The sequence below is a fragment of the Rhinolophus sinicus genome, chromosome 6, assembly GCF_057876585.1.
Source record: "Rhinolophus sinicus isolate RSI-liver-muscle chromosome 6, RSI-T2T, whole genome shotgun sequence".
In the NCBI taxonomy this organism is placed as follows: Eukaryota; Metazoa; Chordata; class Mammalia; order Chiroptera; family Rhinolophidae; genus Rhinolophus; species Rhinolophus sinicus.
In genome coordinates, this window is record NC_142506.1 from 57,693,773 (window position 1) to 57,716,997 (window position 23,225).

General features: G+C 47.0%; 1 protein-coding gene across 1 annotated transcript in view; it reads left to right on the forward strand.

The window, feature by feature from the left end:
- LOC109451963 (uncharacterized) overlaps positions 1-23,225 on the forward strand; it is a 382,815-nt gene that overhangs the window by 41,101 nt on the left and 318,489 nt on the right. The window contains exon 2 of the mRNA XM_088798910.1: positions 17,992-18,091. Within this exon, the coding sequence (XP_088655036.1) occupies positions 17,992-18,091 (100 nt within the window). The remainder of the gene's footprint in view (positions 1-17,991; positions 18,092-23,225) is intronic.

A 23,225-nucleotide genomic window follows, 5' to 3' on the forward strand; every position in this document is an offset into this window, starting at 1 on the left:
TTTTCTGAACACCTGTTCACACTGGTGGAGCATTTTAACTCTTCATTGCCCAATAATTGTCTCATGTGGATGAGTCTCTACAAGAGTTTCGCTCAGGTACTTCACGGTATTCTGCCTCAGTATCCATTCTGTTCCGCCAAATGGCCTGCGGGGGCCGTAAGTGGACACAGCCCCATCGTTCAAGGGCAAGCCCGAGATCATAAGCCAATGTAAGGCCTGGATTAGACTTCCCCAGGAGCCTTCCCGCTGTGAGCCCCTTACTTGTAGATAAGACCACCGTGGAATTGACCAGAACCTCTCTTTTTGGATTGAGGGGAGCAGTCTCCATTAGCCCAGAACCCCACAGACCCTCATACAGGCATGTGCCCTGGGTCGACTCTCTGCACTCCACTGATCTCCCCCTGCCGTGTACTTCCTCCAAACCTGTGAGCCATAAACGTCTCTGTTGCAGTCTCCCTCGTGGTCTCTTGTTGAGTGGCAGCTCACCATCTGACACCCTGGGTGCCACTTAACAAATGGTAATTTAATGAAGCCCCACTTACCCAACCAGTCTGTGAGTATTGTCAAGGCACAGCCCAAATCTTTTGCTTTTATGGGTCTCTCATATTGTCTAGCATGGTGCTTGACACAAAGTAGATACAAATGAATAATGATAGATACCAATGGATTGATCCTATGTGCACTATGTACATATTTGATGAACTTGGCTGTGGCCCATCTTGTGTGCATTAGAATTAGACTCCTGGAGGGCAGCAGTAAAGCCTTCTGCATGTATGTGGCTTCCTCCAGCTCTCCTGACGTAGCCCTTGAATCAGTAATTGGTGAACTTTTATAGGTGCTCAGTCCATCTCGCCATAATGCATTATCATTTATTTAGATGCCCCATGATTCAGAGGCTGATGAGGGCAACAAAATCATTTTCAACAAAGCAAGCTAAGGTCTCGGTGCCTGCAGTGCACGAGGCTGCCGGAGTGCCTGCCCCTCTGCTGGGGCTTCCATGATGTAGAGGACACCCATTGTCCTCGGGGCTATGTGTTATCGCTTGCCCATTATGCAAATGAGGTATGAAAATACTAGGCTGTTTTGCATTCTTCCCTCTGAAGCCATGAGAACAGTGAACATATGGTTCTATCTGTGCTTGGGATAAAAAGGAGAGGTTGACATTGTTCTGTCTGGTAACAAGAACCAATGTTTCTCTAGTCACCTCTAAGGATATCCTTGCTTAGAGCACTGCTGACTCAGGGGCACCCCAAGGGAAGCTGTCATTTCAAAGGAGACTGGCCTTTGTGTTCTGCTGCTTAGGAGTCTGAATAAAAGCATTAGCTCTGCCCCCTCCCTGTACTACGAGCTGACTCCTACACCCTGCAGTTTTGTTGGTTTGGGAGATGACTTGTCAGCTTTGCGCATCGTCTGATTTCATCCTCTGTGTGCCTCTATTGCATGCTTCCTCTCCTCTCTGCGTGCCTTCCTCAGGCCTTCTTTCCCTGAGCACCCATTGCTTCAGGATGTTTTCCCCACAACTGTCCAGGACTCCATCCATGTCGGTATCCTTTTGGAATGGGCGGGTGGTGTGGTCCCAGTTGTCTTACCTACCTACCTTCTTCCGACTTCAAAACTTATCGAATGCGTGCTTCATTCTCTCAGGGCCTGCTCTCTGCTAAGGCTGGTCCAGTGACGTGTCATGTCATGGTTTTGAATGGCTTTGTGATACACTTCTTAAACAGAACTTCTCGGGAAGTGCACGGGAAGTCACAAGGGAATCCTGGCATAGCTGCTTCCGGCACTTCCAACACTTCCTGACGTTATAGAAGGTTGTGCAGAAATGCAAACCAAAAGGGTCGCGGGGAGTTCAGGGAATTAGTGACTCAAAGACAGAGTCAGTCTTATCTCCAGGAGGCAAAGCAGCCAAGGCTTGTACAGAAGCTTCTGGAAGAAACCTAGAGTCCAGCAAGGTGGATGTTACTATAGAAGGAAATCAGGAAGGAGTCAAAGATTGGAAGTTGGGAAAGAAAGTCAGCGTCTCGAGGACTCTCAGCTGGTTCTGCTGAATTTAATGGCTTGTGCCTGGGTGGCTTTTCTCCCACGTGACTTAAAGGCGTGATCTTCACATCGGGCATATACCTCAGGGAGGTTCACAAAGCCTTTCCAGGAAAGTTGTGAGGGAATCCATGACCCCATCCTCAATCATACTCTCTCCTAAAACTCCTTCCTCTTAAACTAAGCCTATAGTGCTTCTCTCCTACCTCCCTGTTTACAATAGTCCTTCTCTCATTTTACAAAATAAATGAATATCTCTCACCCTTTCTGAGTCTCACCACGGTGCAATGCCCCAGGGCATACAAACCTCCAAGGCTTCAAATACAAATTGCAAAATAATGGTTCTGAGAAAGCAAATGACTCTAGTGTCTGGGTAGCTATAACTCGCACAGGGTAGGTGGTTTCCAATTCTTTGTTTTCAACTCGGAAGAACTAACTTGAGTTTTCAGCTCTATGACATTTAAAATAAATTTTGATCATTGATTATTATATGAGTTTTGACATAATAGCTCAGAACTTCAAAGAATATTGGGACATGGCTCTAACAAAACTTCTATTACCATATATGTGTGAACAAGGTTTTCTTTGTTGCTTTTGTGTATAAAAATAAATATAATTGATTATTACAGGATGTTTTTCAAAAGGGAAAAATCCTGAACTCATACATATATATGTGTAATTATAAACGCTGGAATGAATTTGCTAGTAGATGCAAAAACTGGTTATTGTCTTATAGGGCAATTAAATCTAATGTTTGGAATCATGTTTTCTAGAGTAGAAATCAGTTGTATCTCTATGGACAGAATTAGTTTACATTTCTATGGACAAGAATCATTTTTATTACAGGATAAGAATCATTTTTATTACTTTCAATGTGCTATTTTTTGCAGAGTTGTGAAGTAAACTGTCAAAGACAACCAAAGGCATATTCCCCTCCAGAATCAGATAACATTCCTGGGGGGTGGGGGGGGCGTATCTTTCTAGACAATACCCAATTTTTCATTGAAAGAACACCCAGTAATCTCTTTGCCCATGTCAAAATCGTTTACAATTTTCCTAATCGAGCCTTAACTTTGTCTTGTCTAGCAATAATTTTTATCCAAAGATAGAAGAATTGAAAAAAAAAACCCAGCCCCATCAATTTCACTAAGATATACATACATACATACATACATACATACATACATAATATATATCAATAAAATAAAAATTATATTTAAGTTTAACTGTTTAGCAAAAAGTTTAATATATTCATGTTAGTTTGATCAATTGTATATTAGTAGTTATAACAATAATGCAATTCAAGAGAAAATCTTAAACTCTTAAGCCTTATAGTTACCATTTAAATATAATCTAAATAATGTGCATATTTTATTGCAGAGAATTATGATAGGGTGACCAATGGAAGATGTTCAAGAAAACAGAATATTACATTAGGATAAAATCTCATGGAGAAACTAAATTCAAGGAGAAAAAGGAGTGATATAAATTTTCTGACATAAAAGGTGGCTAATGCATTTTTTACAAAATGGAAAATGGTGACTAACAAATTATGTTGCTTAAATTCCATTGCATATATTTAAAAGAGTAATGAGAGTATTTATTTTAAATTATTGATATTTACAATGCCCCATAATTCACACCCTTTGTGATTCTTTAAATTTACGGTGAAAAATTTTAGATGTCAACTAAATAAGTATAAAAGAATACATAGATTTTCAAAACCTTTTAGGGAGCATGCAAATGAAAGTTGGGAGACGAATGTCATACAGAAGCACTTGGAATCTCTAATAGGAATATAACATTCTTGTTTTGATAGTTACTTTCAATACAGGACTTGCACACAAGTAGTATCATGTTATTTTCCCGTCAATGCCAAGGGCAGGCATTGCTAATCACAGAATTCTTTCTTGCAGAGCTTCAAGTGGCCTCCGTATTTTTAAAACAGTACTTCTGCAGTTACTACCTCAGCATTTTAAAACAGTGCTGCCGCAGCCATTACCAATGGATTTGGCACGCGATTTAATTTAGAGGTTCTCAAATAAAACTCTTCTCTGAAAGCTCTGATAAAGATGGAATTGCTTTGATTGGAATGTGAATTAGGCTTTTGGAGCACTCCCCGCTCCTCAGTCCCACAGGTCATTGATGAGCTGGCTGGGTGGCTCCTTTAAGCTCCGTGGAGCATTATTTGAAATTCAAGGTCCTGCCTCTCCAATTTATGGCCAGGACTTGCAATCCCAGCTTCCTGGTACTGACCTCCCATGATCTAGGAAGTCAAGTACCCCAAACCTGGAACTTGACTTCCCACCCCCCTTCCCAACACCGGGTGCTTTCTCTGTTCTTTGTGACTAAACTGTAAAACCTGAGGTGGAAGTATTTCTCGGAGATCTAGGAGGAGTTCTTAGAGAGCCTTCAAGGGACGGTCTTCTACCTGTGTGAATGTTTGCCTTTGAAGGGAGGTTGGCTGGTGATGAAGGTCAGGAACAGACTATGTTCTTTCAGGTTGTAGACCTGGTGCCTGTTTGACCCTTCTCTACTTATGACAAAAATAACATTGACCCTCCAATGTTTCAGTGGCCACATCAGTAAGATGGGACTACTTTTCTTGTTATAAGGAAATGTCAGAAGTCAAATAAGGCCATGTACACGAATTCTCTGATTAAAACCGGATGCTATGGAAACCTCTCATACTAGAACTTTTTTCTGCCAGACAAACACTGAGTATGTATAAGTAGGCACTCCGGGCCTCACCCATTTGAACTTGAGGGCAGACGAAGGGATCCAAAGAGGTGCAAAGAGAAATGATGCAGGCATTTGTGAGTAGACCTGTGATTAAAATGCCTTATTAGTGGAATAAATATGCGTATTGTATGTTTGTATATATATATATATATATTTGAAAATATACATATATTTGTGTAATGGAAACCACTGTAATTTAGAGTAGCAAAAAAGTGTTCTAGTGTAAAAATCCCCACGAGGCATCGCAAATAATTAAAACCTCAGAGACTGCAATTAGTTATTACAGATTGTCCTTGCATTTCAAGCTCCATTAAGTGAACTTGATTTGGATATAACATGTACAAAAGCTGAGTTGTGGAATGGATTGAAAGGTTAGACCCTAAATTCATGACAATGGTTTTGTGACTAAGCCTGCCTCTGTGTGTGTGTGTGTGTGTGTGTGTGTGTGTGTGTGTGTGTGTATGTGGTGTGTCTGAATGAACAGGGGGGGTCTTGGGGAAAGGAGAGGGCCAGGGGATGGCCTATAAAGGGCACTTTACCTTTTATTCTGTTTTCTTTTTTTTTTACCATGTAGGGAGTCACATAGAACAAAATGCTGATTTTTAATTGACTGAAGAGACTATGAGTGTTTGTTATGTAGTTTTTAAAAACTTTGTCATTTTTTTCCTTTTTACTGTATGATTCCATTTATGTAAAGTTCAAAATGAAGCCACAATTATCTATTAGGTTAGAAATCATGACAGTTATTCTGGGGCACTAGAAGGAGAGCGTAGGGGGTATACCTGGGGCACTAGTAATGTGCTTTTCCTTAATCTAGGTGCAAGGTGCTTGTTCAGCTTGCAGAAATTCACTTGCTGTACTCTTAGGATATTTGCAGTTTTCTGTATGAACACTGCACTTCTATAAGAAAATTTAAATAGAGAACTTCTAATTAGCTAAGAATTATATTTTTTATACTTCCTCAAATAAAAATTGTAAGAAAAAAACCTCAGTTGTGAGTGCAGCTCTGCATTTCTAAACTGCATTGATTTTTTAGAAAACAGTGCTACTTGCTGCCATCATCTCAGATTGTCCTGTCTCTCTTTTGACGCCAAACCTTGAGTTCCTATTCTTGTTTTCAGTGCCCGCTTTGTACCTCTGATCTTCTTTCTCTTGCAGAGGAATCACAACCATCAGGAAGTCTTTGACCTCCTAAGACTGAGCTGCTGGGGATTCCTGCACCCAGGGGATGGAGAGGTTCAGGAGCAGGTGGCTGCCTCAGGTCAGGGCGGCCAGTTTTGGGCGTCTAAGGAAAGGTTAGAGCAGCCAGTTTTGGGCGTCTAAGGAAGAGGGCTCTGCTGATATGAGTGGGGACATCACTCCCTCTGGCACAAAGCTGGGGGTCTTTGGGGCTGGGGCTGGAGACTGGGAAAGTCTTGTGTCTTTAATGACGAAGGGCTGCTATGGCTGTTTGGAGTTTACTTTGCTTGGACTTTAATCAGGTTTTAAATTAGCGCCTTCCCCATCGCCATCTGCAGAACAATAGTCACACAGAAGGATGACTTGGAGCCAAAACGAGTCTTGGCAAACAGTAGTTTGAGGAGGTGCTACCTCTGAGGGCTGGAGTTGTGACCTCTTAAAGCACTTTCACACATAAGGGATTTTAGAGTCGGAAGGGACCTTGATGGAAGATAAATTCTCTAATCCAAGCTCATTATACAAATGAGAGAACTTCAGGCCAGAAAGGTTGAAGTGACTTTCCTCGGGTCACACTGCTCGCTTGTGGCCAGCAGAGCACTGGACATAAAAAGGACGCTGGAAAGACAGGACTTGTGAATCCATCTGTGACCACTGAATCCTTTGATTTAGCAGAATCTATTGTGTCCACGTTCGGAAAGTTCTATTAACTTTTAACTAGGGTGTGGGAACAACCTTATTAGGGAGAAATGGACATGACAATGGTGCCTGTCACAGGGAGTTTGCTCATCTGTAAAATGAGTGCATTGCAGTAGATGAACTTTACATTCCTTTCTCCTTGAAAGGCGCTGAGATCCTGCTCATGTGACGGAGGCCCACAGATTTAGACCCTTCTTAGGCCCACCTATGATGTGCCAAGGGGGCATTTGGTGTGGAGTGTGTAGATTGAGTCCTACCTCTGTCGCTTACTTGTCTTGTCACCACGGGGGATTTGCCTCTCTCTAAACTCAGTTTTCTCATTTGTAAGTTTGGAATAATGACGTCTGTCTACCTCGTGGGTCCCTCATTCTAACCAAGGAACACAGAGAACGATTTGAGTGCAGATTTTCTCAGTTCTCTTAGGGATGGTACATAGATATTACCATGCACGGGAGAGAAGTCCACTCATGAGTGTGATGTGTATGCATGTATGTAGGGGGGTGTTTGCCCTCTAGCATCAGAGAAGGACCACTATGCAAACTGTCCAACACACCACAACATGGTAAACATGTAACAGATTATTTTCCTTTGTATCCAACTCTTATCTTTGTTAATTCTAGGTCCAGATCCCTTGCCTGGAGAGGAGGGGTGACGGTCTGATGGTCCCCTTAGTCTAAGGATGAGGTGGTAGGACCTTTGGCCCCTGGGGACAGGTTGGAGGTGGTATGATGAGGTGGCATGGGCTCTTGGCACCTTATCCTTCTAAGCTGCCCCATAGTGGCTTTGTTCTCCTCAACTTCACTTCTTTCCATGAAGAACTTAGGCAGTAAAAATACGCTGATTTTGAGATTGACCTCATAGGTAGGGATTGGAAAGCATTGGCTCATAGATGTGTTTGCATGAAGCCCTTGTGTGGGCTCATGTGTGACGACCCTAGGTTAGGAGGCCTTTGGGAAAATAATGGTGATTACTCATTGTTGACTCCTCTCGGTGTATCAGGTTCTGTGCTGAGCACTTTACATAGATCATGTAATCGAATCCTTAGAACAAGTTGGAGACGGCCATTAAATAGTCACTTTAGAAATAAAGGAAACTGAGGACACTGCTGGTTCACGGCCAGTTAGTGGCTAGGGCTGTGGCATGTCCCCCCGCTGGGGGCAGCACTCGCATTGTCGTCTCTGTGAGGGTTGCCCCCGGAGGTGCCAGTGTGATGGTGCCCTCTGGAGTAGTGCCATAGACTGAGAGTGGGAAAGCTGAGACGTAACCCGTCTCCGTCTGAGCCTGAGTTCTGTTCTGAGCCACTGTGACACGTGCTGTCCCTTCTCCATGAAGGGTGGTTGATGAAGTGGGAGTGGGTGACACTTCCTTCCTGTATCCCAATCCATGTGTGATGTATATGTGGGGCATCGTTGAGCTGGGCCATCGAGAGAGCCCACCCTGACCTCGGTGGGGGTTTGGAAGGCAGACTAACAGTTGAGAGCCTGGGGAGGGAGTGTGTGTGTGTGTGTGTGTGTGTGTGTGTGTGTGTGTCTATGGTTCTATTTGCTAGGGCTGTGATTTTTAAGGAGGGAGATCAGAAAAACCTAGGACACAGTGTTGCCCCAGTGGACTAGCTTCCTATCTCTACTCTCTGTGTCTCTATCGTTTGTGTGTGTGTGTGTGTGTGTGTGTGTGTGTGTGTGTGTGTTTAGTGAGTCGTGTTGTGTGTCTTGAAATTAAAGTTCTGCACACACACTGGATGTACTGTGGGGAAGAAGAAATGAGGGGAGTGTGCAGGAGACCCCTCTCCCTGTGGTTGCCTCCCTCGGGCAGGCCAAGGGGTGCCCTGTCTGCAAGCTGGAGAAAGACGCATAAAGACCACGCCATGCTTTTCCGAGTGAAGACGTGCAGCTGAGAACAGAGAGCAGGGTTGGGGTCAGAAGACTTGGGGGTTGACTTCACATTGGGAAATATGCTGAACCTGTGTGAATTCTAGTCCCCGCAGGAAAAAGGTGAGGGAGATAAGCTTCATCTCACTGGCCAGACACGAAGCTCCAGCTTGTGCACAGCCGGCCTGTGACAGAACAATCCATAAGCCAGGCTTTGGAATGCGGAATGGCCGGAGTCCTTTTTACAGAATTGTTATTTGAAAGAATTTCTTTTTTACTGTCAGGTAGACTCCAAAACAGATATACTGCTCTGAAGGAGCGTCCTCTCCTGAAAATTAACCTTCAGTTATGCATCGTTCTAATGATGTGCTTCTCTTTAATGCAGTTAAAAAAGAGACTGGGCCTCGCCATCCATTCTCCATGCTCACTGAAGCTCCCTCTCCTCTCCACAGCTCACATTTGGGTTGGGTTGGATTTCGGAGGCTGTGGAGGCAAAGACGCTGTGAAAAGCACGGCTTGGAGCACAAGGCGAATGGCCAACGCCCTGATTTCTTATGCCGGGCACACTGCACGGTGCTCTGTATGCAGGCTGGCTCCTTGCTGGCTCTTCAGACGTGTCAGCTTTAATCCACAATGCCCCCTCGCTCTCCTGCAGTCAGAATTAAGGTTGTTTCATAGGGGGATGGGGAGCATGCGTGAACATCCTTCTGTCTGAGCTGAATGGCACAAAGTGCAGCTAAGTGATTCCCATCTCCCCACGTGACAAAGGACAAGAGTCCTTAGTGTCTCCCCCTTTCCCATGTTCATGGGCAAAGGCCTGGTTGCCCTCGGGGTGGCCACTTGTTTCCTGAAGGTTGTTCACTAGGTGGACGTGCCGTCCTTCTGGAATGATGTGGGTGCAGGTGCAGGGGTGGATTGTGTGACCCGAATCCAGGTGGTGTGTTCTTCTTCCCTCCCCACTTCTGGATGTTTTCACACACCCTAGCAGTTCTGTATGTATGTATGAAGGTCATTGAGGAGCCGTCCCACTGGAAAGCAGGAGGGCAGGGCGGACGAGCTGAGTGTCACCATTGCCTTCGATGGCTCCCATCCTTACCTAAGGCTGTATCCTGACAGCTGTGGAAAGTCAGCTCAGGGAGGCCCTCTCCCGAGTTCTCCGTCAGGCCTCTTAGGAATTGGTTTAGCGTCAACCTGAAACCAGTTCCCGACACATGTGAGCCGAGCATGGGTCCTTCCCTTAAGGAACGGTGGGAAGCTGCTGCTGAGGGGAGCTGCGTCTCCAGGGCTCTCTGCCCTGAGGCCGGACCTCTGCTCCTCGGGGCTAAGTCACCCCTTGCCCAGCCCCACGAGAACAGTGATAAGTCATCGTCTTCACAAACACAGTGGCTCTGGGCAGACATGGCCTGTGTGTGTGAGGCTGGAGATGAGGTCACGAAGCCATATCTGTGGTCCAGGCAGCCAGCCCCTCAGGCAGGGCAGGTGAATGAAATCGGGACAGAGAGCCCTGCTCCTGTAAGATGCGCAGTGTGGGGGAGTTTGGGATGAGGCAGAGGGTTGGTCTTTTGTTCCATAGAGGACAATTCTTCCATGAAGGGGGCAGACAGAGCCAACACTCCCAGTACTGGGGAAGGGATGCTCCGCCAGGAAAGACCTTGGGGTGAAGCACTGATAGCATCTATCACACTTCTTTCTTATGCTGAATCACTATCTTATTTCCTCTCTTTTTTGCTCCCTGTCTGGACAATGGGCATGATGACACTTATGGGGTCCTCACGGGGTTAGGACTGAATGGTGTTAGTGAAATGCTTATCGCTGTGCCTTCCTTTCCCTTCCTCTCACTTGTCCCTCTTGTAGCTACGCAGACAACCCCTTCTCTTCCTGGCTCAGCCCTTCAGGGCCCTGAAGGCCGTCATGCTGCTCCCCTTAGCATGCTGCTTTCCTTGTTAATGAACCCCTTTTCATTTTGGTCGTGTGACAGCCCTCTAGTACCTGCAGTGTGCTCACTGCTGTCCTCTGGACGAGTTCCAGCTTACCAGTTTCCCTCTTCAAAAGTGGTGCCCTCTTACAAGCTGAAGCTGAACCCCCCTCCCCCATGAGTGGTCCAGCAGGGCCAAGGGCAGCAGAACTGGGTTGCCTTCTTGGCCGTGCACTAAACGCTTCAAGATGCTATCTTTATGACTTCTTTAGAGGTTCCTCTTCTAAGTAGCAAGAGGATTTAGAGCTCTTGCGGGTTTGTCAAAAGAGTGTCCTGACTGCCCTGGACGTCCACGGAGAGCTCTGGGCTCCCCTCCTTTACGTTTCCTTGCCCAGGCAGCTAAAGTTCCATATCCACCTGATACTGTGCATTTCAGAGGCAGCTTTCGTCCGTCATGTGTCTGTGTGCAGCGGCCCAGGTTGTGGAGTTAAAATCTGTATCTGGAAGACTCTAAGTGATGACTTACTTAATGGGATCGCTGGGCGCTTTGAAAGCTGTGCAATGTGTTGTGCCTCCTAGAACCTCCGGGATGGGCATAGTTTGTACAAGCCTCCCAGGTGACTCACGAAGCCCTAGTCCCCACCTTGAGACTCATTCTGGAAATGAGAGCTTTTCTACTGAGGTGCTTATCCACCTGCGGATGGGCCAGCTGTTGTGACGAAGCCCTGAAACATCTGGATCTCTGCAATGGCTCTATAGCCATAGCTCTTTCCAAGGACAAGTAGCATTTCTAGTTCTGCGATCTTTGTGATTTATGTTCGCTCATCCCCCTTTCCCTAACTCTCCCACCCCCACCCCCTCGCCAGATGCCTGGAGCCTGGGTGGTGGCCCAAATATGCAGGCCTTTCTCTCTCCCCCCATCACCCCCGTCCAGGTCCTTCCCAGGAGGGGCCTCTCCCTTTTCAAAGAAGAAATCTGTAAAAGAGGCAACATTTCCAGAGCAGCAAACCTTGGCTCTCTGTGTGTGCATATGTTTCTGAAGGCTGTGTGTGTATCTGTGTGTCTGCAGAGAGGAGACCAGAGCCCATAGCATTAGGGCCTTTTCATGTCTGAAGGGTCACGACCACAAGAGGGAAGAACATACTCAGGGAAGCAGGCGGGGTGTCCAACTGCCAGGGGAGCTGAGGGAAGGACGGAGTGTGCTGGGCAGGGAGAGCTCCCAGTTTTATAGCACTGGAGGGTCAGGGTGACTGCCGCTCCCCGGGACTTGGTGGTCTGATCTCTGTTGCTTTTGGGGAGGTGGGAAGGACTCCTGGGCTTCCCAGTGTGAAGAATTGCTTGTCTCCTGGCCGGTCAGCCACCAGGTTTTTTCTTCTCCACGTTGTATTTCTTCTATCCTGTTCACAGGAAATGATTCAAAGCAATCCCCGGAGAAAATTCTGAGTTAAGTTTAGCTCTTCCCAACAGTTTTCTGAAAAGTTGTAAATGGAAACAAAACTCTTCCAACCAACAACCAATAAACTCACTAACCAACCCCAAACAGAACCCAGACGTGTGAAGAGGGTAAAATCACTGGGCTGAAATCCAGTTGACTGGCTCTCGCTCTTACGGGTAAGAGTGAAATTGGGTGTGGCAGAGGTCAGCCAGGGGACTAACTTAATTAGGATGGAGGCGCCTGTGGGAACCAGGGTCCATCACCGGACCACAGGGTGGCTCATGAGCGTGAACCACCTCTGATTCCTCATGACTGGGGGGAGAGGAGTGATATGGAAAAATGCAATCCCCTGAGAGCTTCCAACCTTATGTTAACCTCCCCACCCCACAAGTATGATGAGAGAAAGGCACTAAGAGAATCTCCATGGAAATCATGGGTCTGGCTGTACGGTCAGGTCTAGGGGAGGTATTACGGCCCAATTAATGGCTATAGTGTGAAGAGCCTGTATCCTTACTACGAGCTGAGTATTCCTGCTCATGTGAGTCTTAGGCAGAGATGGAGTGGAGAGAGGGATGGAAGTACAAATAGGTATTACGAGGTTTCTTACTAAGGAGAAATGTGGGTTCGGAGACAGAGTGAGAGCGCAAAGGGGAAGTAGGGAACATTGCCTCAGCTGGGAAGAGGCCGAGAGGCCCGATCCAGGGGTGTCCAGAGATGGGGATTCCGTCCAGGCCAGCCAGACAGGCGTGTGGGAAGAAGGATTTCAAACTGGAGGCAAAGGTGAGCAGACTCGAGGCTCAGCAGCGCGAGTGCTCACTTCCCTGGGGACAGAAGAAGCCGGCACAGAGAGGTCAGCTTGCGCTGTGAGGGAAGTTAGGTGGGAGGGACAGTGACTCCCCCACCCTGTGGCCTCCTGGAGGCCAGAGGTGCAGGAATCTAGAGCTTTCATGTTGTCGTGCTTTGCAGAGCCCGGAAGTGGGAGCTGGGACAAGTCTGCCCAGGGTGTTGGCCCATCTTTTCTCAAGCGTGTGGGGGCTCTCACCCCATAGCCCACGTCGCTAACGTAGGGAGATGGGAGACCTAAAGGCATTCCATGGTTTACTCAACTCTTGCGAATTGATTTTGGGGAGGTTTGTATGTTAGCCTCTGACTGTTAGGTGGCTGTGGGGGTTCCGATGGACACCATGCTGTTTTTGAGGGGGAGACCGCAGGCCCCCCGGACAGCTCTGTTTTGCTTTAGGCTTCTATTTCAGGGCAACACTTTTTCATGAGATGCTTATTCCTGATGGATTCCAGATCACCACCCAGTTTGAAAACATATGAAGCTGGTTGGTATGTAGAGAAAGCAGCTTGGGAGAGGTCAGTCAGCCAAGCAGAAGTGTGTAAAAATTACCTCACACAGCACAGGTCCCCATTCAGGGCCACAAATCAAGCCCGGTCACTCCCCTGCCTGCGGAAAGCAGTGGCTGCTCTGGGCCTGTCAGCCTCAATCACGCTGTGTCTGTCAGAAAGCCAGGTCAAACTCAAGTTTTTAAAAACTGTTACAGAAGCCATATATGTGTGCGAAAAACGTTGCTTCCTCTCCCAACCCCCCCAAGGCTGGTAAAATTTCTTGACCTTTTCCTTGGAGCCTTTCTGAATTGCAAACAATGTGTTGCTCAGAGGCAGAGGATTGCTTTTCATGCAACACAAGTCCAGCAAAAGGGGGGAATTCATGGCAGGAATGAATTGTGGTCTTTTCCAACCACAGTCCCATTTAAACTAATGACATTTAGGGACCGATTGGTCACTGTAATGACCCAGGCAGGCCTAGAATATAATACAGTCCTAGAAGCTTCCTGGCCCCAAAAAGTAGAATTTTCTTAACGCTGTACCAAGTCCGCTTTCCTTCCCATTGGTGTAGTTGTAGACCTGAGCTCTCAAGGCCCCAGGTTCAAAGCCAGCCAGCTTCACTTCCGTTAACTGCAGCCTAAACACTAGAGAGATGCCCTCCTCTCCCAATCTCCTTCCTGGGCTTTGGGGAGACAACATCTGTGTCTATACTACGTCCTTGCTGCTGTGTTCCCTAAAAGCATTATCCTCTGAAAGCTCTTGCCTGCTTCAACATCTAGGAGTAAAGGCACGTATGCATTTCTCACTTCTCCTTCCCTAGTGTCCCACGGACAGGTAGCATGAGCTTCACTTTCTAGGAAAGCTTGTTCTTAACCAATCCAAAAGGCCAGCTTTAGAATTCTGTAAGCTAGGATGGCATTTTAGAACCTCGTTTTCGGGAGAGATCAGCCACACGTAAAATAAAACACATAACCGCATACCAGTGGCTCTCAAAGTGGGTTCTGAACACCTGAGCACTTGTTGGCAATTGCACTGCCCTGGCCCGACCCCCACACCTGCTGAAATGAGCACTTATGGGGGTGGGGCTCAGGAAGCTGCTTTAAGAAATCCTCTGCGTGATTCTGACTCCTGCTATATACCAGTAAAACTCAATGTCAAATCACTTAACGTTACTTTTTATTATGAATGTAATAAGTTTGTGTAGTAAAAGGAATGAAGTGTTTTCTTACGTTAATGCTCTCCTTCCTCTGACCCGCAGCCCCAGCTTTGATGGGAGGCCAGACCTCCCCCTTAACCAGGGGAGGGAGACCTGAACGGAAGACGAGCGAGCGCTGTATTATGTGGCCACATAGTATCTTTGTTACCAAACTCGGGTTCCTGTGCCCAACACTTCCAAAAGCCAAAACTTAAATCCTCATGAGTTTGGAGTAAGGAAAGGTGTATTGATGGAGAAGGTGCCCACCAAGAAGATGGGACACTTAGTAAAGCTTTGGATCCATCTCGCTCACTGGACGAGGTTAAGGGTTTTCAGGGGTCGGGGGAACAGGTCTGCAGAAGCAATTGGAGCCCAGACTCCAAACCACCTCCATTGTCTGGCTCTACAGGAGGCACTGTTCCTCTGCCCTCATCATACCAGGCCCTGCTGGAATTGTTCAGACCAGCCAGCCCTCAGCCTGCCAGCCCTGTCCTGCTTTGCTTTGCTTGTGGAAACCACAGTAACGGCTCCTGCCTGCTCTGCCCTTCTTCCTTCTGCCTCCTGACTGAGCCTGGTCCTTCCCTGCACGGGCCTGCGTGACATGGCCTGGTCCCTCCTCTTGGGAACTGTGGGTGACAATCAGTGCTTTCCAGTAGCAGTTATCTCCTGATCTGTGGGCCTCAGCACCCCTGAATAATAATAAAATCTGCATTTTTAAAGCATTGCCATGGGTTTAAGATACCCCAGTAAGAGGTGTACTGTGGATGCCAGAAAAGGCCATTTTCATGAGTGTTCTGGGCGGAGGGAGAAGAGAAGGCCTGTTGCTCAATTTACTTTTGCTTTTGTCCCACGTGAGCATTAAAGCCATATATCTTGCAAAGATTGCAGCGACAGGTAATGATAATTGGGGTCCTGTGCTCCTTGTAAGATTTGTTGTATTTTATGTTTTTTAGTGGAGGTGGGGAAAGTTCTAAATTAAGTGCAAATGGTGACGCACAAGTTTGATGGTTCTGGGCTTTTTATTTTTATTGTTTTTATTTCTTATCCTAGCAGCCCTCTGAGGGTAAAAGCATGATTGAAAAGGCATTAGATTGATTTGTATCACAATTCCTCAAATATCAGTTTTCATCTAAGCGTGTTTTGTAATCAGCAAATGGTTCAGGAGCGAGAATAGCGCCATCATTCATCTATTGCCCATCCCCAAAGGAAAACACAAACAAACCCGAGTGTATCCAAATCCCCTCCTTTGTTCTGCTAGTAATTGGTCCCATGAATCATTTTTTTAGGGTTGGCAAGAGGTACAGGTCACAGAGCATAAGGAAGTAAGGCGCTCCGTTTTTCTGTTGGGTTCTACACACGTGGTCACCTCCTCGGGAGAGCTGAAAGCTGGAGTTCATTCATTCATTTGTAATGGGATGCTGATTGGGTGGAGATGGAATGTTAAATGTTTTAAAGCTGGAACCCTGCTCTTTTCCGGATCTCAAGTAGTTTCTGAATTACCTTGGTTTTGTTAAAATCTCAAGTAGTTTCTGAATTACCTTGGTTTTGTTAACCTACAAATAAAAGGCCAACGTGAGAGGCAACAAGTGTTTATTGGCAGTCCAGGAGAACAGCTATTTGGGGAAGCACTGATTCAGGCAGAAACCCAAATAGTGTTCTGATTGGGAGGTGAAGGCCAGGGCTATTTATGAGAAAGGGCAGGGGAGCAATGCCATCAGTGGAAGGAAGGCATTTCTGTGGGTGCAGTTAAGCTACCATAGTGATGCTAATTCTAAAGAATGTCTTGACTTTTCAGTTTGGTAGTCATAATGTCTGCTGTTTTGTTGTCTTTGCAAACCGTTGTTGGGAATACAGTGCTGCTTTCCGTCCAGTGCAAAGGCCATTTTGTCCAATTTTAACATTCCAAAACTTGGAGGAGTAAGACCTGCAAGGCAGTTAGTTCCTCTGGGATGGCAGCTCCAGCTCCATTTTAAAGTGACTCCATTGGTATTATTTTTCACAGTTTTAAGAGAAAGAAACCAAAGCTGACTAGCTTAGGCTGAAAACAAATTTGGGGGGAGGCTGATGGAAGGATGTCAGCTCACAGGAGCGATAGGGAAAGCTGAAGAACTCAGCTAGGAAAATGGGCAGAAACTGACGTTGGCTTGGCAGTAAAGACAGTCAGACCAGGATATGGGACTTGAGGACATGGCTGCCACCGCTGGACAGAGCCACTTTTGTTAGACCTTTTCCATCCCTTGGTTCATTACCTTGTATATTTGGTTACAGTGGCCACAGGAGTTATTTTGTGATTTATAAGAGGAAATATATATTTGGTCTTTCCCCTGTTCTTGGCGCAGAGCTCTTAATGCCTTTAGAATTCCCTAAATGATGAGAGTCATGAAGGTGTGTTTTGTTATGTTAATGAGGTGGCTTTTGGAAAGTCCTTAGGTCACCTACAGATGGAGCTATTTGCCAGGGGACTCAACCATGTGATAAGAGGGTTGGAACTTTTCAGCCCCACTCCCTACCTCTAGAGAGGGGAGAGGGGCTAGAGGTTTGAATCAAACAATGGCCAATGATTTAGTCGATCGTGTCTATGGAATGAAGCCCCCATAAAACCCCAAAAGGATGGGGTTCAGAGAGCTTCTGTGTTGGAGACCATGTGGGGGTAGGTGGTGGGAGAGCGATGCCCCCAGAGAGTATAGAACCGCTGAGTCCCCTCCCCATACCTTATGAGATGCAGCTTTTCCATTGGGCTGTTCCCGAGTTGTATCCTTTCATAACAAACGGGTAATCTAGTAAGTAAAACATTTCCCTGCCTTCTGTCAGCTGCTCTAGCAAATTCAGCAAACCCAAGGAGGGGGTGGTAGGAACGTCCCGTCTATGTCTGGTGGGTCAGAAGCCAGATGACAACCTGTGTGTGTGTGTGCGCGTGTGTGTGTGCGTGTGTGTGTGTGTGTGTGTGTGTGTGCAGTCTTTCAGGACTGAGTCCTTAACCTGTGGGATATAAAGCTGTGTCCAGGTATTATACACAGTATCTGAATTGAGTTAATTGCTTGGTGATGTTGGAAAAAAGCATACATATCAGAGTCCTATATATTGATCCCAGGTTCAGAGCACATACCACGTTTTCTAGGGCTGCAGCCAGTATCCAGGGTTGTGCCCCAGCTGGCAACATAACTGAGCATTCGGTGGGCCGCTGCACTGTTCCTTACCTGTCTGGATGATGGGGTACACGATAGTACTATTGAACCCCACAAGCATCAGCTGGATTGCCTCGTATCTTCTCCTATAAAGTGAACCCGTTGGTCAGAAAAACTATTCTGTGGGAGATAACTGCGTTAGGCGTACAGTAAGTCCAGTGATGGATGTCCTGGCAGAATCACATTGGATGATGCAGAGAAAGCAAATTCACATTCGCAATCCAGTGTCTATTCTGGTGAGAACAATGGATGCCTCCATGATGGGAGGGGGTCCAATATAAGTATCGTCTTGCCCCCACCCAGAGCACAGTGCCCCCTGAGAAGTCTGAGTCGGAGGCTGCTGGTGAGTTGAAGGAGATTCTGTTTTTCTTTTTTCATCTAATGGGAACATTTGTCTCCATCATCAGGTTTTGATGCTGCTGCCTGGAAACGGAATCCTCTGTAGCAAAGGAGGCCTGACCACGTGGGACAGAGGTTACGACTGCAGGAGTGGAGCCCTTCCTGAAGGTGACTAGAGAGGAACTCAGCGTACATGTGAACGGCGGGCTGTGCGAGGCCCAGGACCGGTCCATCCACTTCAACAGGAGAGAAGGGAGAACAGGTAGGTACAGGTGTTTCTCATTTGCTCGTATTGTTTTCAGTGAAATGAAACCTGAAGTTACCAGGTAAAAATGGGGCTCGGGAAAGGAACTACTGGTAGAGATAAGAGCGTTTATTGAGGAGAGAGGAAAAGGTCTAAACTGGTATCTTGAAAAGTGAAGAAGCAAATCTACTGTGGGGACACTGTGATTGCTGGGCAGATCGCACGATTGTGGGTTTTTCTCCAGCTACGTCTAGCTGTGCAGTGCGGGCATGGAGTTGGAAGTGTCTTGGCCAACTCACAGAATCACCCGGGAGGATGGAAAATCTGGTGTGGAAAGTAGGCGGTCCGCCAGGGCGGCTCAGCAGAATGGACACCCGGGCCAGGGTGTGGGCGCTGCCACTGGTGTAGGACGCTGCTGCCACATGGCCCCCCATGGACACTGTCGGCGTGGGCTACTGCGGCCCCTGGACATGGGCTGTGGGGCTGTCCTGCTGTCCAGCCACCACAGGGCTCATCTGTGTGACCTGTGCTCTTTGTACCACTAGCTACGGAGGAATGGCTTTGAAAAGCCCGGGACTGGGCTTAGCGCAGTGCTACCTGGGCTGTACTCGTGATGTCTCTCATTGGTCTTACTTAAGATTGAATAAACCCACCTTTTAGAAATTACTGATAAAAATAGTGATTGCTTTTGGGGGCAATAGACGCCAAGTTGCACCTTGTTCCTGATGAAGCTGGTGTTTCCATGTCAGTCAGCTTGACATGGGAAATGAGACAGGGAGGGGGGACTTGTCTGTCGTTCTCTGGTCTGAAACGGGAATGGGGCCAGGCCACTGGGCAGAGAAAGGCCTGGAGATTCCTCCGGGAAGGTTGAGCTCCCACCTCCTCCTTATTCCACCGAATAGAAGCCGGTGGGGAAGTAGGCAGGGGTATGAGGTCGGATCCGTCCAGGGGACCCTGAGAGCATTCACGTGTAGTAGCAGATGGAAGCAGCTAGCGGGAGCATTCGTCTCCACCAGCAGGTTGTGATGCTGTGATTGGTCATTGGTTTCTCAGGGTCTTCGGTAATGGGTCTGTTAAATGCTGTCAGTCCGTTTAGCAGTACATTGGGCAACTGGGGACGGGCTTCACCATTGGGCTGAAATGATACGGAGTGAGCTGCTGCAGGCCAGTTCAAAGATGGCAAGAGGTGATCAAGGATAATTGGTAGAAGAGTTACGTGTCCACCAGGACTGATTTGTGGCACAAGTCATCCTTCCTTGTGAACACCCAGAAATTACTTAATGAGAGGAAATCTGCAAAAATAAGGCATTTCCCAGGACCCATAGGATATAAGCTTGGATTGTTTTTTATTAGAGCTTTAAAGAAAAATGCTACTCTGAGGGCTAGAGAGCTTGGGGGCAGAGAGGTGGCACATTTACTAACCTCATGCTCCTGTTGACCTTTCACCCTGTGACAGGCACTTTGCGAGGACCTGAGATAGACACTTGACTAAGATGCTGTTCGTACCCGCCCTCAACTCTGTTAAGGAAACTAGACTCGTAACTTACTAAACACAGTTCATTGCAGTGTGTTTTATTGGGACCTCAGATTATTTCGTCATGGCGAGGGGGCAAGGTCTCTAAAGTTCTGCTCTAACCACCATCTAAGAGTCAGATTTCTTCAGCTTCCCGCCCCTCTCTCCTCCTGTGGTTTTTCTACAGCGTTCACTTGGGCTGGTACTGGCCTGGTGCAGTGCAGCCCCATTAGCCATGCTGGTCATACCCAGAGCCTCCCCTGGCTGTGATATATGTCTGTCTGCAGCTACGGTGTTGCAGTCACAGACGCTGGGAGGACATCAGCCGGGCTGGAAGGGGACACTCTGCCCCTAGGAGCGGACGGAGAGCAGGTCTGGACAGCTCCTTTGCCTTCTGGACGTCTCAGGGACAAAGGCCAGAGTTCAATATCAGTGCAGGAAAGACAGACCTGTGGAGAATTCTGCAAAGGAACCTTCCCTAAGTTACAAAAGATGGTAGCTACCATTTATTGGGTCTCATTACGCAACAGATGCTTTTCACATATTCTCTCATTTAATCCTCAGCAACGCGGAAATTTCATGAGATGGGTGAGAAAAATGAACACCAGCGAGTTTAACCAAATTGTCCCAGGTTGGCAGCACAAGCAGTTAAAACAGAACCAGAACTTCAACTTGGCATCTTTCTGACCCAAAGGCTTAAGACAATGTTTCTCAACCAGAGGCAATATTTCCCCCAGGGGACATTGGACAATGTCTGGAGACATGTTTGATTGTCACCCTCACAACTAGGAGGGTGAGTGTTAATGGCATGCTAGTGGGTAGAAGCCAGGGAGGGATGCTGCTGAATGCTCTACAGTGCTCCTGGCAGGGGCTGAATTGTGTCCCCGCAGAGAAGATACGGTGAAATCCTAACCACCAGGACCTCAGAATGGGGTTTGATTTGGAAATAGGGTCGTTGCAGATGGAATCAGTTAGGATAATGTCGTACTGGAGTGGGGCCCCCGACCCTTAATCCAACGTGACTAGTGTCCTCTAGGACGGCCATGGGGAGACACAGAGACACAGGGAGGACTCGGGAAGATGGAAGCAGGGATTGGAGAGACGCATTTCCCTACACATCAGAAGCCGAGGACACCGAGGGTTACCAGTCACCACCGGAAGCGAGGAGGGTGTCATGGAACAGATTCTCCCTCACAGCCCTCAGAGGGAACCCACTCTGCTGACACCTGGATTTTGAACTTCTGGCCTCTAGAATTAGGAAGGAAAGAATACTTTTTTGTTGCCTTATGCCACACAGTTTGTGGTGTTTGGCTATGGCAGCCCTAGCAGACCAGGGCACCCACAACAAATACTTTTCCAGTTCAGAATGTCAGCAGTGCCAAGGCTGAGGAACCCGGCCTTAGGGGAACACTCCACTTCTCGAGTCTTAACAAGCATTCCATCCCGTGCTCCTTTTTCCAGCAGCCACAGAACATTCCAGGCAAGGTTGGGAGCACTTCCGCCCATATCCAGAATAGGGGAGAGCAGGCAGTTCGAGACAGTAAAAACCTGTCTCTTAACACGTTAAACATGTTAGTCCTTCTGGCAACTTCTTGGCCTTGATCTTTCCTGGGAGTGAAAGGGTCTGGCTGGAGCGACGGCGATGGATTGCATCGCTTTCAATATTGTTTTCATAGGGCGAGACCCTGCGTCTCTCCCCAGCCCGGGCTGAAAATCTCTGGCATTCAGTACTTGGCTGGGTGGTCTGAAGTTTCCACTTCAATGTCACATTCTATTATATTAGTCTCCGTTTTCCTCCCAGGGCTGTGTTTCACCCCAAAGCAGAGTGGTATTTCTTGAGAATAGGAAAACATTTCTCCAGATTATAACCAGAGAAGTGGTGGGATGGGGAGACCAGCGTTCCTCAAAGAGAGAGAAACAAGTCATCCGTGCAGTTTGCTGATTCATTATCTAGTAAAAGGTTATTGTCCCAAAATATGTTGTCTGAGAGTCTGGGTGGCTCATTCATCTCTTGGCTGTAAAACCCATTTCATTAATGAGCCTGGCATTTGCAGAGCTGTGCTTCGGTTTGCAGGTCCGCTGGGTGAGTATGTTGCATAATAAAGGCAGGGTGTTTTGCTTGGGCGTGGTGGGGTCTGTCTCCTTCTATGAACATGAATATTTTGATGATATTGTGCATCCAGGCAGACACAAAATGCAAAACCCAGAACACTGGCCCCACATGGCAGGTGGCTTGCATGGACTTGCGAGCTAGTAACTCTCAAAATTGTTCCTTGTCATCTATTATAGAAACTTTGAGGTGGGTTCCATAATGACTCTAAAATGAGCTGTGACTCCTAAGAAATAGAGCCCTGGTCAGGGAGAAGTGGACCTTACAGGAATGGCACCCCTAGCTTCCTTAGAGGACAGTGAAGAGGCCCTTGAGTCTGTTAACATACTCTCTTTGCATTGGGGGAAATGTTTCAACTGGCTTGCTCTGGGCAGAACTGCATTTTCTGCTCATTTTGTGCATCTTCTCCCTGTTTCTCCAAGGCCCAGTGATGCTGTTCTTTGGCACTGAAACTGGCAGTGGGAAGTCCTTGGGATTTTCTGAGTTCATTCTGGGCCCTTCCTGCAGCATCTTTCTGCCTCAGTATTTTTCCTGGAAAAATAAATGAGAGTGGGACGTCAGCTTGATTTGCAACGTAGAGATGCCAAGGGATGCCTTCTAGCATCATTATAATTCCATTTCTTGACCCCTGACTTGGGCCAGTTTATTTCTGATATGTTATTTCGAGAAGCTTGACAACTTAATGCTTCCTGTAAGATATTTATTTGCTGTTGCAGAGCTCTCATAATAGCAGGTTTTACACAGCAGGAAGCACTGCGATCAAAGCCTGGTCTGGGTTGAAGGCTCAGCTTTGTCATTTACCAGCTGTGTGACCGTAGGCAAGTCACATAACCTCTCTGGACTTATATTTGCTCATCCGTCAAATAGGAACAGGGTCCGCATTGCCCATTTCCAAGGGTCCTGAGCATCAACTTTGATGATGCATGAGAAAGGGCCTTGGAAATGGCAAGGCAGACTGCAGCGCTATTTACAACAGCCAAGATATGGAAGCAACCTAAGTGCCCATCAATAGATGATTGGATAAAGAAGAGGTGGTACCTACATACACTGGAATATTACTCGGCCATAAAAAATGAAATCTTATCATTTGCAACAATGTGGATGGACTTGGAGGGTATTATGCTGAGTGAAATAAGTCAGACAGAGAAAGACAAATGTCATACGATCACACTTATATATGGAATTTAAAGAACAAAATAAACAGACAAAAATAGAAACAGATTCACAGATACAGAGAACAGACTAATGGTTGCCAGATGGGAGGGGGTTGGGGGCAGAGTGAAAAGGTGAAGGGATTAAGAAGTACAAATTCGTAGTTAGAAAATAGTCATGGAGATGTAGAGTGTGGCATAAGGAATATAGTTAGTAATACCGTGTTTCCCCGAGAATAAGACCTAGCCGGACTATCAGCTCTAATGCATCTTTTGGAGCAAAA